General features: G+C 53.8%; 2 protein-coding genes across 26 annotated transcripts in view; both read left to right on the top strand.

The window, feature by feature from the left end:
- The first annotated feature begins 166 nt into the window (after positions 1-166).
- ATF6B (activating transcription factor 6 beta) lies at positions 167-9906 on the top strand. Of its 10 annotated transcripts, none has more exons than XM_025990509.2 (18): positions 167-347; positions 721-800; positions 938-1016; positions 1261-1352; positions 1987-2122; positions 4709-4794; positions 4932-5067; positions 5155-5286; positions 5443-5576; positions 6356-6541; positions 6641-6732; positions 7157-7336; positions 7513-7620; positions 7756-7837; positions 8038-8108; positions 8356-8467; positions 8607-8691; positions 9200-9906. In XM_025990509.2, exons 1-18 carry the CDS (start codon positions 242-244, stop codon positions 9427-9429), a joined length of 2127 nt encoding a protein of 708 aa, XP_025846294.1. In that variant the 5' UTR covers positions 167-241; the 3' UTR covers positions 9430-9906. The 10 variants fall into 10 exon arrangements, 8 of the variants coding, with proteins under 8 accessions (XP_025846294.1, XP_072584906.1, XP_025846293.1 ...); XM_072728805.1 differs by having other exon boundaries at positions 174-347; positions 8578-8691; XM_025990508.2 differs by having other exon boundaries at positions 188-356.
- Positions 9907-14927: 5021 nt separating this feature from the next.
- The window catches only part of TNXB (tenascin XB), a 57171-nt gene continuing 53637 nt past the window's right edge, over positions 14928-18461 (top strand). For 14 of the 16 annotated variants that reach the window (XM_072728726.1, XM_072728670.1, XM_072728709.1 and 11 more), the window contains exons 1-2: positions 14928-15013; positions 15327-15529. The gene's annotated coding sequence lies outside the window, so the exon portion shown is untranslated. The remainder of the gene's footprint in view (positions 15014-15326; positions 15530-18461) is intronic. The other 2 variants (XM_072728691.1, XM_072728701.1) reach the window with 1 other exon arrangement.

Below are 18461 nucleotides of genomic sequence, written 5' to 3'. Positions count from 1 at the left end.
CTCCAGGCACTCTCGCCGAGGCTCCCGCTTGGCGCATGCGCACGCCGCGTGGGCCCCTGTGCGTGGGAGCGTCGTCCTCCCGCCGCGCTCCCATTGGCCCGGCCTGGCCAGCCACCTCCTCTACTCAGCACCCTGCTCTCTTACTGGCCGGTAGAGCTTCCGGGACATCGCCTTTTTTTTTTTTTTTAAGAGTCGACTGATTAGTCGGTGATGGGGAGAGGCGGGCCTTGGGACCCGTCTCATGGTCGGGGGGCGGGAGGGAAAGATGGCGGAACTGATGCTCCTCAGCGAGATCGCGGACCCAACACGTTTTTTCACGGACAACTTGCTGAGCCCAGAGGACTGGGGTCTGCGGAGTGAGGCCTCGGGGAGGGAGGGGGGTTGTGTCATGCCGTGTTCCCGAGGCACGCAGGGAGGAAGCGGAGGTCTACGGAAGAGGGCCGGGCGAACACAGACTCCATCACCCGCCGGAGGGCGGAGCGGGGGCCCGTCGTGCTCTGGGGGGATGCGGGAGTTGGGGCGACCTCTGTTCCCTGCAGAAAGTCGAGGTGTTCGGGGTGGGGGAAGGAGGGACAAGTTCCTTGGCGGCATCAGGTTTCAAGTGGGCGGGCGGTAGGTCTGGCTGAGCCGAGCCAATGGGGGACTAGCCCGGGGCTGTGCGGCTCCGCAGCTCCGCAGCCTGGGCCACCGGGCGACCCTGACGCTCTGTGTCTCTCGCAGACAGCACCTTGTACACCGGCCTGGATGATGTGGCGGAGGAGCAGACGCAGCTCTTCCGTTGCCCAGAGCAGGATGTCCCGGTATCGCGCCCCCATCCTTGTCTTTCTAACCTTTGGCGGGTGGGATTGCCCCCGAACCAGGACTCGGCCCCAGGCCGGAGCTCTTGGAGCCATTGCCTTCTTCACATTCCTGCCGTTTAATGCTCCCCTTTATTCAGTTTGGCAGCAGCTCCCTGGACGTGGGGATGGATGTCAGTCCCCCTGAACCGCCCTGGGACCCCCTGCCTATCTTCCCAGGTAAGATATCCTCTGTGACTCGCTCATCCTTCCAAAACCCTCGCTTTCCACTGTTTCCCAGGAACCGCGGGACTCCTGTATCCTCACACCTCCTCTTCATAAGTCCTGTGCACTCCTCTCTCCTTAGGGCCCTTATATGTGTTCCCCTTTGCCCTGATGGAGGGGATCCTCACCGCCTTGTCTTTGGACACTTTTTGGACTCCTCAGACTCTGCTTCCTGTTTATTCCCCAATTTTTCTTCCAGATCTTCAGGTGAAGTCTGAGCCATCCTCCCCCTGCTCCTCTTCCTCCCTCAGCTCCGAATCATCCCATCTTTCCACTGAGCCCTCCAGCCAGGTGAGAGCCATCTGACACCTTCTCCTGTTTGTGGCAGAGACTGTGTTCCATTCCCTTTGCCCCATAGGTGCTGAGAGACTATTTTGCGTGCTACAGGTCATGGAGTAGTGGTGGTGCCTTCAGATTTCTTTAATGTCTTTCTTTTACATGTCTCTGCAGTGGTTGTCTAGAGGTGAAGATGGAGTCTTTTTATTTATTTTTTAAAAATTGTATTTATTTACTCATGAGAGACTCAGAGAGAGAGACAGAGACACAGGCAGAGGGAGAAGCAGGCTCCATGCAGGGAGCCCGATGTGGGACTCAATTCCGGGTCTCCAGGATCACACCCTGAGCTGAAGGGCGGTATGTGCCAGCCGTGGTGGGGCTGGGAAGAAGAGAGTTGTTAACTGCTGAGAAGTCTAGAATTGCTCTTGCCCAAGTTGTTCACTTTAAGACGATATTTGAAATAATGAGACTTCATCGACCATCCCAGAATAAAATAGAGAAAACAAGGGACCAGAGACAGCTCAGGGAGATGCTCAGCACCATTCAAAGCAGAATGTCAAATAATTAGTAAGCTGTGAAGCTTTTGTTCTTGGTCTTGCTCTCAACTCTTGTTTTCTTCTTTGTCTCCTTCCCTCTCACTCTCACCTAGGCCCTTGGTGTAGGGGAGGTGCTAGTTGTGAAGACAGAATCCTTGGCACCCCCACTCTGCCTCCTAGGAGATGATCCAACATCCCCATTTGAAACCGTGCAGATCAATGTGGGTCCCACCTCTGATGACCCCTCAGGTAATAACAGCCTACCACCCCCCCCAGGCTTTCCCAAGGCAGAGAGAGAGAGAGAGAGAGAGAGAGAGAGTGTGTGTGGGGGGGGGGGGAGGGTGCAGGACACAGAGGAAAAGGCGGGGAGAGGAAACGATAGATGACCAAAGGCCAAGAAGGGGAGGGAGAGTTTTAGGAAACCACAGCAAAAACTGCACTGAAGAGATGGGAATAGTTTTCCTTTCTTTTTCTCATCCCTAGTATCCTATTGTGTGATTTAACTTCCTGTTGCTTTGCATTTTTTTTTTTTTTTTAAGTATGGATAGATTAGGGAATTTTACGTTATTTTTTCCCCTGGTGTTTTATTATAAAGTTTTTCAAGCTTACAAAAGAGCTGAAATACCATATACCCAACTCTTAGGTTCTACAATGAACATTATTTGTGCTACTTTTAAGTGTTACCAAGTTCATTTCCTCTTACCAATTTACACGTAAACATTTTTTAAAAAGATTTTTATTTATTCATGAGAGACACAGAGAGAGGCAGAGACATAGGCAGAGGGAGAAGCAGGCTCCCTGCAGGGAGCCCAATGTGGGACTCCATCCAAGGACCCGGGATCACGCCCTGAGCCAAAGGCAGATGCTTAACGGCTGAGCCACCCAGGTGTCCCTACAGTAAACATTTACTGAGCACCTACTCCATGCCACATACTGGACAGGGTGCTGGGGGTGCAAAGACAAAGATATGAGCACCACACTGACCCAAGAATCCTATAGTGTGGTGGGAGGGAAAAGACACATGCCAGTTGCTGAAGGTGTGGGAATTCCAGGATAGACATCACAGGGTGCCATGAAAGCTCATAAGGGGCAGCTCACCTGATGGGGGCTGGATCAGGGATGTGTTTCTGGAAGCAGGGTTTCCTGAGCCGAGTTTTGAAAGACATATAGAAATTAGCCAGAAGATGAATAGATGAATATGGGGATTGGTGTGTGTGTGTGTGTGTGTGTGTGTGTGTGTGTGTGTGTGTGTGTTGTGTGTGTGTATCTAGGGAACTTGGATCTTGTGAGAGTGGATGTGGGGAGGGAGTGGGAAATGGCAAGAAGTTGCAGAGGCTGCAGGGCCAGGTGGGAACCCTGCTAAGGGACTCTTAGCTTTTATCCTGTGGACAGTTGGGAGCCTCTGAAGAATCAAGCAGGAGAGCAATGTGATTAGAAAGGTGACTCTGGTGGCAAGTAGAGGGAATGGAACATGGAAAGGCAGGACTGAATGCATTTAATCAAGTAGGATATGTGGATGCCGAAAAGAAACAGAAAGAGTAAAGTAGAATGGATGAATTGCAGTGACTTCTTGCATAGGATTTGAAGAAGATGCCTGGGTTTCTTGCTAGGGCAGATAGGTATGGTAAGAGCAGGAGCTCCCCAGTCAGGGACGATGATGAATTCAGTGCTGGAAATGTTGAGTGTGGATTGCAAAGTGGCTTCAGGGTTTCCTGTCACTGCCTCTCTTTGGTTGAACTCCAACCAGAAGCTGTAGGGCAAGGGAGCCCAGTGATTCAGTCCATTCATGTTTTCCTCCCTGGCCTCAGAGCAATGCTGGGAAGGATACAGAGTGGGCCCAGAGAGACAAACAGACCATATCCACGCATTATTAAAAGTTACAAAGAGAATAAACAAGATGAGGATTGAAAACCTTTTCACAGCAAATTGATTGTTGGTGACTTTAAGGAGTCAGATTCTCCGCTAAACAAATTAGGTCTCTTGAGGGCCTGTGCTTCACCCACCAGTTTGATAGACAGGAAGCATCAGACATAATCCTTGCTTTTGGAGAGTCTCATGAGGGTCATAACACATGCTTAATAATCAAATAGTGGTCACCTCTGAGGAGGGATCTGGGTGGCTGGTGGACAAGGAAGGGAAGAAGATCTGCTTCACTGAATTACCCTTGGTCCTTTGGGGTTTTATATCATATGCTTGTGCTAACTATTCACAAATGGAAGTTGAAATTTTAATATAGCAGTCTTAGGAATTATATAATTAAGAATCTAAATGAGTGGTATGGACCAAAGGTAGTGGCAGACTGTTGACCTTGGAGCTGAATCTGGCCCTTGGATGAGTTTTATTTTGCCCATGTGGGGTGATCACTGTGCCTCACAGGTGGATTTAACAGAGGCCAGGAAGGCTCAGAGGACTGAGTCTTTGCAATTTGGGGCCTGGGAGGCTGACAGAGTAGAAAGGGAATTTGTGTGAGGGGACAGGCAGTGAGCCCCGAGGTGGGGCATGAGAAAGGAAATGATCAGCAGGCATCTCGGGAGTGGGAATCAGAACATAGGGGAGCAGTCAAGGGTAGAAATGCAGACTTAGCTGTTGTCAGCATAAAGACTCATGATGGCTTTAGGAGCCAGGGAAAAAGATGGGAAAGTCCTGGGTCAGAAGGTGAGAAGAGAGCCAACCAGTCAGCAGCCCATGGCTCTAGCTCCTTCTGGATTGCATGCCTATGGCCAGCTTTATTTTTCTGGTACAAAAGAGAAAGGACCATGTCTTCTATCCCCTCTCTTAATTCTCTTCTGTAGTGTTTATCTGATATCCAGCATTTTGTCTCCTATCATCCCATAGATATCCAGACCAAGATAGAACCTGTCTCTCCATCCTCCTCCATCAACTCTGAGGCTTCCCTGCTTTCAGCAGAGTCCCCCAATCAGGTGAGCATCAACTGTTTTTTCTGTCTCACATTCTGGTGAGTTCCTTCTGACTCTCAGAAGTATGAAAGCATTCTTTTTCAGCTCCTTCTCCTTGACATTCCTCCTGACTCACATATCTTCTGGAATGCCCAACACAGGCTTTTATAGGAGAGGAGGTACTGGAAGTGAAGACGGAGTCACTGTCACCTCAAGGGTGTCTCCTGCGGGATGTCCTAGGCCCCCCACTTGGAGGTGTCCAGATCAGCATGGGCCCATCCTCCGATGGCTCCTTAGGTAATAGGGCCTCCTGACACCTTGGGATCCCTGGCAAGATGCCTTGAGTCTGACATTCCTTCCTTCCTTTCTTTCCTCTTCCATCAGGCAAAGCCCTGCCTACCCGGAAGCCACCCTTGCAGCCCAAACCTGTGGTGATAACCACCGTCCCAATGCCACCCAGAGCTGTGCCCCCCAGCACCACCATTCTGTTGCAACCCCTTGTCCAGCCACCCCCAGGTACTGAAGAAGGAGAGAAGGAGCCGGGCTGGATTGACTTTCTTGGCGAGCTCATAGCCATTGAGGCTCCCAACCTTTGGGTGCTCAGGTGGGGGTGTGGATACTATAACTCCACCTGACCTACAGGTCTCACTTCCCCCTATTCATTTGCCCCAGTGTCCCCAGTTGTCCTCATCCAAGGTGCTATTCGGGTCCAGCCTGAGGGGCCAGCCCCCCCAGCTCCAAGGCCTGAGAGGAAGAGCATTGTTCCAGCTCCTATGCCTGGGAACTCCTGCCCACCTGAAGTGGATGTAAGTATTGGGGAGGAGGGGGCTAAGGCTAGTAATAGGAAGGGAGGAGGGAAGTCTGTCCTGGGAAAGAGAATTGTGGATTGAGGAAGGAACAAAAAGTGAGGAAGTGAACACATACAATCCTGAAGGTCAAGTGGATAACAGCTTATATTTGCATGTCAACATCAAATCTGTATAATTTTAGGATCCTTACTTAGTTTTGCTATCACTGCAGGCAGAGAAATGGAATGGTGTCAGTAAATCTAAGGCAGTGGTTGTGACGTGGCGGTAGTTAGTAGAGGGAGTTAGTAGTTAGTAGAGGGAGTTAGTAGAGGGAGTTAGTAGAGGGAGTTAGTAGAGGGAGTTAGTAGTTAGTAGAGGTAGTTAGTAGAGGGAGGCTCCTAACAGAAAACCAGGTAAAGTGTTCTTTAATTATAGCAAAGTTAAGCTGTAGGCCCTTAAAAAGAATTGAGAGGAAGGAAGACACCCCTCCCCCCAACCAGGGAAAGGAACGGAGTTTCCACCAGGAGCTAGGATGGAGGAAGTTCTTCCTACAGTCTGACTTCTCCCAGCTCTGAGGAACAGGAAAGATGGAGTGGTGAGAGAAGGGCTCTTCCTTGAAAAGAAGAGAGGGATGGCCCTTCTCCAGCCAAGTAGGTAGAGGACAGGAAGGCAGGAGAGTGGCCAGTGTGAGCAGTGGCTGATCAGTCCCTGAAGTTGGGAGATATAGTTCCCCTCTCCCACCCATCTGTCGTTCCTTTCTTCAACTGTTCGACCGTCTGACCGTCTGGGTACCCTAGGCAAAGCTGCTGAAGCGGCAGCAGCGAATGATCAAGAACCGGGAGTCAGCCTGCCAGTCCAGGAGGAAGAAGAAAGAGTATTTGCAGGGGCTGGAGGCCCGGCTGCAGGCGGTGTTGGCGGACAACCAGCAGCTCCGCCGGGAGAATGCTGCCCTCCGGCGGCGACTGGAGGCCCTGCTGGCAGAGGTAAGACCTGTCAACCTTGGGGGGCCAGTGGGAATACCTGCTCATTTGGGCTGATTTATGCCTCTCTCTTTCTCTCTCTGCCCTTACTCTGCACCTTAGAACAGCGAGCTCAAGTTAGGTTCTGGAAACAGGAAGGTGGTCTGCATCATGGTCTTCCTTCTCTTCATTGCCTTCAACTTTGGACCTGTCAGGTGAGACACCCCCCCCCCCCCCAAGCTTCAGGGTGAAGGCCACCCTCACCACTGCCTGCCGGCATGCATTGGCATAGCACCTTTCATCCTGCTTACACACAGACAGTGCTGGTGTCCTCAGCACCAGTGATGCATCCAGCCAGTCCCTTCTCATTCCATCATTTTTCTCAAGTGGTAGGTCCTCACCTGGAGCAGATAGTGCTAATAATATTGGTGAAAATAGTCACTTTTAAAGAGCTTACCGAGTTCTCATGCTTCCTGGCTTTAGGGGGTAGGGATAGTTCTCATTCCCATCTTACATGTGAAGAGATTCACTCTTGTGGAGTAGACTGGAACCCACATGGGATGTCTGCAGAGCCCAGGATCTTAAGCGGGCCCCTTGATAAAGCCAGAACCCCTCACTCTCCGTCCTTCTTATCCCCAGCATCAGTGAGCCTCCTCCAGCTCCTCTGTCTCCTCGGATGAGCAGAGAGGAACCTCAGCCCCGGAGACACTTGCTAGAGTTCTCAACACAAGAGCCAGTTGAGGGAGTGGAACCCCTTAGGGGTTCTTCCCTGGGCCCTGAGGAACTCCATCCCAGCCCACCAGGCCGACCAGGTTTCAGGTGAGGAGAGGGCCCTCTCCCTTTTGAGAAGTACACTTTGCCAAGTGTATCTTCTCCCCAAAAGTTATCTTTTCTTTTTGAGGGGAACCAGAGTTCTCTTGCCATCATTGCCTGTTCTGCTGGTCAAGGGGTGCTGGTCAGCCTCTGGTCATTTCCCCCTTCCTGCCTCACTCCAGGAACCTGACAGCCTTCCCCGGGGGTGCCAAGGAGCTGCTCCTGAGAGACCTGGACCAGCTCTTCCTCTCCTCTGACTGTCGGCACGTCAACCGGACCGAGTCTCTGAGGTGCGGTTGCCAGCTGGGGCACATCCTCTCTCGCCTGGCTGTCCTGCTGTGCTAAAGCACCAGCTCTCCCTGCCCTCTCCTCTTCCTGCTGCTTGCAGGCAGGGAAGATGGGAGCCTTGGCCTCTGCTTCCCTAGGCTTGCTGATGAGCTGAGTGGCTGGGTCCAGCGCCACCAGAGAGGACGGCGGAAGATCCCCCAGAGGGCCCAGGAGAGACAGGTAGGAGGGGCTAGGGCTGGTTCCAGGAAGGCCCACTGGAAGACTAAATGTCTTAGGGATTTTGAGTTAGCATCTCATTGTGGAGGTTTGAGGGATCCTTTGGGGTGAGTGGAGGGGTGAGGTGACATCAGCTTCCAGGGGCCGTCTCTCTTTCCCTTTGCCTTCACCCTCTTCACATCCTTAGATACTTCTCCTTCCAGAAGTCTCAGCTACGGAAGAAGTCCCCTCCAGTTAAGGCAGTCCCCACCCAGCCCCTGGTGCCCCCAGAGAGGTGAGTCTATGGGGGTGCTTATCTGTTATTAAGGGAGGTTTCACTCTCAAGAGCTAAACCAAAAAAAAAAAAAAGCTAAACCCCCAGAATCTGTCCTGTGCCCATTATCATTGCCATCAGTGGCATTGTGCCTTCCTCATCCGTTGGGGTCTCTTTTCCTTTTTTCCCTCATCCTCTCCCACCTTCCCCAGTGGGACCTGAGCATTGGGCTTAGTTCCTCCCAAATCCTGTTTCTCCACTTGGCTAGGGACTTTGTGGGCCAACTGCAGCTGTATCGCCACCCAGACCGTTCACAGCCAGAGTTCCTGGATGCAATTGACCGACGAGAGGACACCTTTTATGTTGTCTCTTTCCGAAGGGTGAGTTCCTCCCCTGCCCCATCCCTGTCACCCTGGGTTCTCCAGAAGTCTATCTTGAGGCTGAGGCTCTAGAGTAGGATGGAGGAACCTGTCCACATCTTTGCCTCCAGCCTCCTGGCCTGGCCCTTCTGTCTCCCAGGACCACTTGCTGCTTCCTGCCATCAGCCACAATAAGACGTCTCGGCCCAAGATGTCCCTGGTGATGCCTGCCATGGCTCCCAATGGTAATTCTCTCCTTGCCAGGGCTGGGGAGGGCTGAAATTGAGGAGGTGAAAGGTTCTGCTAGGAAGGTCCAGCATGAGTTGCTAAGGGGGAAATGGAGAGAGGAGTGGGCCATTTCAAAGAGAGGCTACACTCCTGGATGAGAAGCGGGGAAATGGGTGGAGAGGAAGACAGAGTGCAGGAGGCAAGAGTGTAGGCCATCTGTTGGTGAGGGCCTTGAGTAGGTGTGGGCAGAGGAGGTGGGCTGGGAACTGCCAGATTCTCACCTCCTGTTTTCTCTTGATGTCCTCTCCCCTACGATCTCCCTCATATGTGTTCTCTGTGATTTATCCACGTCATCTTCTTTTCTCATCCCTCTCCTCTCCCTGTACCAACTCCATCCCTGCCGTCTCATTGACCTCCGGATGTGGATCTGCCTCCTCACCATTGCCCCTCCATCCCTGTCTGCCTCTACCCTTCTCCTCTGTTTGCCTGCCCTTCTGCTCTTCTTTAACTCTCTCCTTCTCACAGAGACCCTGTCAGGCCAGGGGGCCCCAGGGGACTATGAGGAGATGATGCAGATCGAATGTGAGGTCATGGACACCAGGGTGATTCACATCAAGACCTCCACAGTGCCCCCCTCGCTCCGAAAACAGCCGTCCTCGACCCCGGGCAATGCTACAGGTGGCCCCTTGCCAGCTTCTGCAGCTGGCCAGGCCCACCAGGCCTCCCACCAGCCCTTCTACCTCAATCACCCCTGACCTCTGCAACTTACACTGACTTAGAGCTGGTTGGGGGGGTGGGTGGCGCAACCCAGTGTGGCTTTCCTAAGTTCTCAGATCCCTGGGCTTGGGGCAATTGGTAAAGGGAAGACAGGGTGTGGAGTTAAGCACTTATTTGGAGATGAGGCAGTTCACCTCTCTTCTTACCCCTTTTTGGAATATAGACTCCTCTAATTTCTCTGAACCCCTAATTCCTGCTTCTTTCTTCGAGGGTATTGAGTAAGATGAAGTTTTGGGGTGGGTGGACTCCTACACACTCTATATTCTTTTGTTTCTCTATTTGAGGGGTGGGAGTGGAGGTGGGAATTTAGTCCCCAGGAGGGACAAGGGACATTTTTACATTTTGGAGCTAGTTACTGGGAGTGAAGGATGGGTGGTGGTGGGAGATCAGGTTTATGTATATGTACGATCTTCTTTTTTATTATTAAATAAACAACTTGGAGGGAGTTGAAGGAATGGTGGCTGCCTTCCTGGCTCATGATGGAGAATTTGGGGGAGATTGGCTTCTGTAGGGCCAGTACATCAGAGAATCAAGCACTGAAGACGTAGCCGACTCAGGGGTGGAGTGGGTATGGGATCCCAGACCTCATGTCATCCCCTTGTCCCCACCCCTACAACACTGGGGTATGTCTGTCTAGCAAGGGGATGAGGGTGAGATGTCTCATGGCATGACAGCCTTGAGGATACAGATCCCTGGAATGTGTCTGAGTAAACAGGAAGGACAGGGGGCCCCACACCCTGTGGGGTGAGGAGCCTCCCTGGGCCCCCTGCATTCTAGCAGGTTCTCCCTCCCTCCCCTTGATTTCCAGGACGAGCAGCTTGAACAAACAGCAGAGCTGGGGCCAGAGGGCTGCAAGCCAGAAAGGAGGGGCCACACTGGAGATGGGGGTGGTGTTTGGAGGGAAGGGGGATGTTGAGGAACATCTTCTCAGCCCCAAACTGGAGGACACTGAGACTTGAGAGCCTAGTTGAAAGAAAAGGATGAGAACGGATCTGGCAGGAAAGGCTGTGGTTCTAATTAGGAGGAAGGGGAATAGGACAGAGGTTGAGGGGCCAAATCTCACTCCACCTGGGGGGATCCTGTCAGTGGCTTCTGTCCAGCAGCACCTCTGGCCTGGCCCTGCAGGAGTGTCCTGGGTCAGCTAGAGGGTGTGGGCTGGGCCTGGGCTCAATGCCCAGATGACAGGGGCCGCCCAGGCCTTGAGCCCAGGCCTAAAGGAGGAGGGGAGAAACTCACGTGTCCAGCCAGGCTCCCCCACTTCCCATTACTGTGTTTGGGGCGAAAACACTGAGTAACTATGGCAACCTGGAACTAGGGCTCCCAGGAACTAGGCGCCTCCTCCCTCTGGAGGAGCCCAGCCCTGGCTTCTGGGCCTTCCTGTCCTTGCGTCCCTTGAGCCTCATCCAGGCAGTGAGTGCAAGGACAGGGATTTGGGAAGCAGATTGCCTGAATTTGATTCCCTGCTTTACCTTTCATCCATGGATGTCCTTGATATGTAACTTACACAGTCTGGGCCTTAGTTTCCTCATCAGTAGCATGGAATACTCCTGCCTACTCCTCAGGGATGGTGTGAGGATGAATGATGTCACTAAAGGCACACCTGTCCCTTGTCCCTCACACCTGTCTCTGCATTTACATTGCCCCTTTCTCCTCTGTTCTACTCCTACCCCAACTGGGTGCACACCGTCCTATCATCCCATCATCCCATGGTGACATCGCGCCTGACCGCAGCACAGGGATGTTCCCGAGTGCTGGCATCTCGGACTGGGGGCCCTGGGGTGGGGCCTGCTGCACCTCTGGCTGAGTGGCAGGGGACACCTGGCACTTTGCTGTGAGCTGGCACAGTCGGCTGACTGCTGGCTGAGTTTTGGGGTGGCAGAAGGCTCAGGAGGGGTGTGGAGGGAGGGGGGAGGGCTGGGAAGGGGAAGGCAGGTGAGTCTCTGGCTGTGGCTGCCACCCACCAGACCCACGCGCAGCCCAGGTCACTAGGGCACCTCAGCACAGGGCTGCTGTCCACTCCTGTACCCCCAGGCTCACCCAGTCTTTCTCTGGATCCAGCCTTTGTTCCTCTTATCATCCCTGACCCATTGCCTCTGCCTCTTTGCTCTGGATTCCTCTCCGCCTCTCCTTGCCCTCACCCAGCCAGGAGTCCTCACTTCCTCTATTCAACCTCACCTCTTCTTTTGGACTCTAGTCTCCATTCTTCCTTCCTTGTTTCCTCACTCCTTTTTGTATTTTGCCCTTCCTCCCTGCTGCTTCACTCTTTTCTGTTCCTTCTGTTCTTCCATCCTCCTACTGCTGACTCCGTGCTCTGGCTTCTCCCCTCCTCAAGCCACCCCCTCCCTAGTTCTCTTCACACCCCTTTGCCCACTTCTTCTCTTCTCCCCAACTGCTGCTTTGGCCCTCCCCCACCCTTCCCCTCTTCAATCCCCCGTCCTCTTCCCAGCTGTAGGGGCCAGGACTGGAGAGCCTAATGTTTGCCTCATCGTTCTGCTATGGCTTCTGGATACAGCACATCTGGATTCCAAGGCCCAGATGTGTGGTTGCCACAGCAACCTCAGTCCCTCTGGTAAATATAGGCGCCCACCCGCCCCAGAGCAGAGAACAAAAACAATTGTGTGACTTTCTTTTGTCACGAGATAGAAATGTCCTCCCTCCTCCCTTCTCCCCACACCCGTGTCTCCCGGCAGAGGAGGTCCTAAGGGTCCAAAGCCTGCCTTCTGTGGCTCTGTTGCCCCTTCCCAGCTCCAGGCTCTTGGTTCTTTCCCATGTCCTGTGTCAGGCCGTCTCTTCTCTCTGAGCCCCCTGCCCCACCATCTCCTCAATAGTGGAACATTGAGTCTCCTGGCTTAGACTTGGTGATTTTTTCTTACTGAATCTGTATAATAACTGGATGCAGAAAAGAGTTTCAAAAATCCAGATTTTCTGCCCTGAGTCTTCTATCTTTCCACGGCTCTTCCTGGGGGAGGGGAGAGAATACAAGCTTGGGAATTGGAAAACCCGGGTGGAGGCCCACTTTCACCCCTGGCAAAGTCCTGTGGACAGGTCACCTGACCTCTGCCGTCCTCCATTTCCTCAGCCACAAGGCCACATGAATCCAAGGCCTGCGCTGTGCTGCAGAGTGTTTTGTCAATGGAAGCCCAGTACAACTGCCTTGTCCCCCTCCCTAGGACTGCTCCCTTGGCCCGCAGCCCCTGGCCTCTCCTCGCTCGCTGTCTGCACCTGCAGGGTCTTGCCCTTGATTGCCCTCCTTGCCTTCCCTCTGTACCTCATCCTCCTGAGGTCAGGACAGGAACAAGAAGGTTCGTGCAAAGATGGAAGCCCAGAGACGAGACCCTGGACTGAGGATTCTGAGATCGGCCAGAGCACGTGGACAGCTGTCAACAGCTCGGACCTTTCTCCTCACTGCCTGAAACACCTCCTTCGTGAAGGCGCCTGGCTCTGACAATTAGGCCTCCCTGCCTCCACGCCTGGGGCTCCTACCAGACTCCCTTTCCCCATCCTTCGCACCCAGTCCTCTCACAATTCCTTAGTTTTTTTTTTTTAAGGTTTTATTTTTTTTTTTTAAGATTTTATTTATTTATTCATAGACACAGAGAGAGGCAGGCTCCATGCAGGGAGCCTGATGTGGGACTCGATCCTGGGTCTCCAGAATCACACCCCAGGCTGCAGGTGGCGCCAAACTGCTGCGCCACGGGGGCTGCCCTCACAATTCCTTAGTGACAAGCATTTATTAGGCACCTGTGCTGTGCAAGGTCTGGTACTTCCCCAACAAGATGCAAACATATGTGAGATGAGAGCTCCTCCAAGAGCCTAAATCCAGGGGCTAAGTCAAATTGTAGACGATGATTTCAAAACCTGGAATTCTGTCTGTTGAGCTTCCAGTGGCTTCCTCAGATGCCTTGTAACCCTGTGCAATCCCCCTCTGTTCTCTGAGACTCTGGTGTCCCTTTTGCCCCTTGCCATGGGCTTCCAAAACACCCCGTGGCCGTTCTTTGAGCTCTCACATTTCCAGGGTCTCCTGGCCACTCCTTGGGCCAAGTATACTCATGGTGACCATACTTAGTAAATAATAAGACCAAGATTAATGCATAGGGCAAACAGTGGCTATGACCATGGGACAGAATTACTGAAACCTGGGGATATAAGGGAAAATCCATCCTCTGCAGTCTGCTTTCCCCAAGTAATCCTGTTTCAGACCCTCCCTCACCCTTTCATGTGCTCCCCTGGCCCCCAGCCCCCCAGATCAGAGGGAAATTGTTACCTACTCCAGGCTCTGGAGGCTTTGGGCCAAGGCAGAGGAAGGAAGCTGAGCCCAGTTCCGTCCAAGATGCTGACTTCATCCTCCCCATCAAAGCCAGGAAAAAAACAGACACACACACATACAGACACACAGACACACGGGGACACCCATGCGAGGGTCTGTGCAAGCTTTTGCCCTCAGCCAGAGGTCACTGACTGGGCATGTGGCACCCACATGTGCCAGTGTGCTTTGACCCAGGATCAACACACCCTGCAACCAGGGGGATCCAATCTAGGGTGCAGACCCCTATGCTCCAACCCAAGTGACAGACTCAGACACACAAAGGCTTCTTCAGGTCCCTTTCACCTATCACCTATGACTGGGCCAGTCTATTCCCCAATGGTGAGGTTGGTAGTGGGGTAGCAAGAACTCTCCTTGTGAAACCTGGGGCAGGGATGCCTCAGCCTGGATACTTCTCTTCTGTGGCAAAAGTCTCTTTAGCCCCTGGTCAAGACAGTGAGCAGAAGGGAAAATGGGGCCACACAGGGGTATTTCTGCTGTCCTGTCTTCTAGTGTCAGTCATCTTGCCTCTGCCTGAGGTCAAAGTGCTTTCCTCTCCCAGCTCCCAGCTCTCCTTACCCCTGCTTCTGTTCCCCTGCCGCACCTTTCAGCCTTCCACTGACTTAGCCCAGCTATTCACAGGCCCACCCCCACATCTGCCTCCTGCCTCTAGCTCTGGCTCCATCCCTAAACCTCTCTCCTAAACCTCCTGCCTAATTTTTCGGCTCCTCTTCCCTGTCTCCCCTGAACCCCAACCTCCTTCCCAAGTCTTCTACATCCTGGTGCTCAGCCAAACCCTTGATTGGCCGGTACCCAAGCCATTTCTCTAGAATTTGCTGAGGTGAGAGAATGAAAAGGGGGCAGTGGTCCCAAGCTGAAAACAGGTAGTGGACTAAACAGAACAGGGGGAGAGGCAGTACAGGGACAGGGCAAGTAGAAAAGATAGAAGAGATGAGGCAGAGGTGGGAGCAATAGGACCAGGCAAGAGGGATGGGTGGGGACAAGGAGTTCCAGAGAAGGCCTCAGGCCGGGGAAGGATTTGGGCTTGGGAGGGAGGTTTCCTCCCCCACCCCACACACATACACACTGCCAGGAGATAATGGCCGGAAGAGAAAGGGGGTGCTGGGCAACAGGTAGGTGGGGCAAGATCCCAGCTGGAGCAGAGTGGTGGGAGAGGAGGTGCTGAGGAGGGAGAGGGCTGGCCACTGTGGAAGGGTGTTGGTAGAGAGGAGAACCCAGTGAGAGAGCAGGAGCAGCAGGTGGGCAAATGGTGGGGAGAAAAGAGAAATGGCATAAGGTTTGGGGATGTCAAGTTGGGCAAAAATTGGGGTGGAAAGGAAGAGTCCAAATGCGATGGGGAAAGGATGTGGGAGGGATGCCCCAAGGATGCAGGGGCAAGTCGACTGTATTGTGGGACTCAGTGATCCCAGACAGGGAGGCGGGGAGAGGGGGCATGCAATGACGTTGGGAGGGCCTGGCAGGGACTGGAGGAGTGGGAGGACCTGCCCCATCTCCGCTCCCCTCCCTGACCTCATGCCGGTCCTCCCCTTCTCCTCCCCCTGCTCGCTGCAGACTCCCTCCTTCTTACTGTCTGCGAGATCCACGGTCTGCAGTTGGGTCTCAGCTCAGTGAGACCCTACTGCAGGAAACAAGCAAGGGGACCTCGGGGAGCTCGGAGCTGCCAAGGCACAGTAGCCCTGCCCTGTCTTGAGAGCTCCCCTCCCAAGGTCAGAGACCAAGCAGGTGCAGAGGCACTGCAACAGCTTGTTGCCCAGGTAAGGAACAGAGCTCTGGGGAAAACAAGGGAAAGCTGGGAGTGGTGGGGTTCTATCCCATCCCTACACCCCAGGCGGAGGTGTAGCCCGAGAGCTCTCAGGAGAGCCTGGCAGAGCAGACTTTGTGCTAGGACAGAGGAAATGGGACGTTGCACTGGGGACTAGACTCCCCATGGAGGGTATGTCTGGAGGATGGGTCAGTGTATGTGTGTTTGGGGGGTGGATGTGTGGACTCAGAGGTGGTTGGCCAGAGGAAAACCAGGGGCCAGAGGCTGAGCTAGTTAGTGGCCAGCTGAACCTCGGGAGGAAAGTGTTGATGAAACCCCAAGTGCTCTGATCCAAGCGGCTGGGGCTGGAGCTCCAGGAAGGTGCCAGAGGCAGTCTCTCAGCATGTGGGTTGCAGGGTCTGAGAGGGAGGTCCAGGGGTCTTAAGCCTTTAAGAAATGTTGAAATGGGGATCCCTGGGTGGCACAGCGGTTTGGTGCCTGCCTTTGGCCCAGGGCGCGATCCTGGAGACCCGGGATCGAATCCCACGTCGGGCTCCCGGTGCATGGAGCCTGCTTCTCCCTCTGCCTGTATCTCTGCCTTTCTCTCTCTCTCTCTCTCTCTCTCTCTCTCTCTCTCTCTCTCTCTCCTCTCTCATAAATAAATAAAAATTAAAAAAAAAAAAGAAATGTTGAAATGGAGCAGAGTCAGGATTCCCAGGTCTGGGAAGGGCACAGAGCCTGCAGAGAGGATCCTAAAGCTTGTTCTCGGCCAGGAGCTCTGCACCCATGACTCACGGTTGGGCTGACGGACAGATGCCTCCAGGGGCGCAGGGGCTCCGGCTTCCTCCAGTCCCCCTTCTATCCCTGCTCTGCCCGTCTGAGCCTCTCCCCACCCACTACACGTGACACGCCCTGGGTGGGGTGGGCGCACCCCTTATCTTGCTTGGAAAGAATTTGATGGCTTGGAAACAACTGGAAATGGAACTGAGAGGAACTACTGGGAAGCAAGTCGGAAACACCGCAGCTGCTGGCTGTCTGCTTCCAGTCCTGCCCGCTTCCCGAATCCCTGGCTCCCTCCCCTCTCCCTTCCTCCCCCCCCCCTCTCTCCCTGCCCCCACTCTCTTGGGGACCTGGCACCTCAGTTCCTCAGACTCCATTCCCCTGGAGTCCTGGTCACTCAGGACAGGACCAGAACCTGCCTTCCTGTCTCTCATTGCCTCCTTCCTCTTTCCCACCGGAGGGCTGGAAAATCCTTTCTATTCCTCTGGCCCACTAGCTCCCCAGAATAAGGGGCCTCTGGATCCCCCAGATCTCCCCTCCCTGGGGCCTCCTTACCTCTGGGTTCCAACCCAGTATTTAGAACCCTCTCCCCTCCTTCCTTCCTCTCATGCCCCTGGACTCCTATTTTCCCCCCTCCTGTGGCACGAGGGATAGAGGGAGACACAGGGTGGGGCCCAGATGCCCCATCTCTGGAGCATCCCTCATGGAAGCCCGCCTGTCTCCACACCTCTTGGGACCAGCAGTCCGTGATGAGCCAAGTGTCAAAGTTGGCCACAGCATGAATGTCAGGCAGGCTGAGTCACAGCTTGGGATGTTGCCCCCACCTCTGCCAGCCCTCCGACTGTGTGGAGGACGCCAAGAGGCTGAGGCCACATGCCCCCTCCCCACTGCAGAAGGGAACCTCAGACACAGTGGTAGTGGTGACAATGAGGGGGAAATGCAAGAGACACCCGAGTTCTTTCCTCTTCTGGTGCGAGAGAAGAGGGGAAGTCTTCCAAGAGTTGGAAGTGAGGAGCTGGAGGGGTGGCCATGACAGGGCAGGAGAGGGGATGGAGAAGGAGGCTCTGGGTCTTGATCCGTGGGGTGGAGGCTACTCCTCTCCTCTCAGACCTGCCTCACTACTTTCCAGCTTCTCTCTTGCTACTGCAGAGACTCTCTCCCCCTCCCCACCAACCCCGGGAAAGATCGTGGATCCAATGGTGGGGAGGGTTACTGGACCACTCGCAAAGACCGCAAAGACCGCAAAGACCGCGAGGACTGTGGGGCACCAGGCATCCTCTGCTTCCCTCTGGAGAAGAGCCTTCTGTTTGGTTCCCCTCACTCCAACTATGTTCTCTGACTCACACAGCTGCCCCCTGAGCCAGTGAGAAATCAGCTTGCTTAGGTATCACCCAGTGAATGCAAGTGGAGGAACCACGAAGAGGAGATTGTGTGTGTGTGCCTGTAAAGATGCAGGCTTATTTGGATGGATATGTGTATCTGTGTACAAGTGTGTTCATATTTGTATTTGTGGATGTGTGCACACTCAGGCACATTTGTATGTATACACACGTCTGTATGTATACATGCACCCCTTGGTTGGCATGGCCTTAGACACAGAGTGACAGGATTTGAGGGTAGGTCGGAGCCCACCTCATACCTTGGGCTACACTTCAAGCTGACAGAGGGATGAGGGGCCCAGGGGAGGGCTGCTGTCTGCCTGCCAGGCCTCTCTGCCTGGGCTTCTCCAACCTCTTAGTGTGGAAATGCTCTTTCCCTCTCGTCCAGCTGTTCTTCAGTCTCTCCTGGGCTGGTGGCAAGGTGTGATGACTGGTAGCCCTGAAACTCCTTTTTTCCTGGACTCAGAGGAGAAGTTTAAGAAACACAGGAAACGTGTGTGTGTGTGTGTGTGTGTGTGTGTGTGTGTGTGTTAGGCACTGTCCCTTCCCTTCTCACCAGTCAGTGTTTCCACACTCATCCTGCCCTCCTCTCTCCACCCTCTCTGGTCCCAAAGAGCTGGGCACTTGCCCACACCTCTCCTTAACCCTTCACCTGCACTGACCCTTCCACATTCTGTTGCTTACCACAGCCCCATGTCCTGGCTCACCCTGAATGCCTCTCCAGCCCTGGTTTCCCTTTGTTCCCCAATCCATGCCTCAATGGGTTCCACAAACACAACTGGGCAC

The sequence above is a fragment of the Vulpes vulpes genome, chromosome 1 (genome assembly GCF_048418805.1).
Source record: "Vulpes vulpes isolate BD-2025 chromosome 1, VulVul3, whole genome shotgun sequence".
Classification (NCBI taxonomy): domain Eukaryota; kingdom Metazoa; phylum Chordata; class Mammalia; order Carnivora; family Canidae; genus Vulpes; species Vulpes vulpes.
Note: the sequence above shows the minus strand (reverse complement) of the source record. Positions and strands in the feature narration are given on the sequence as shown.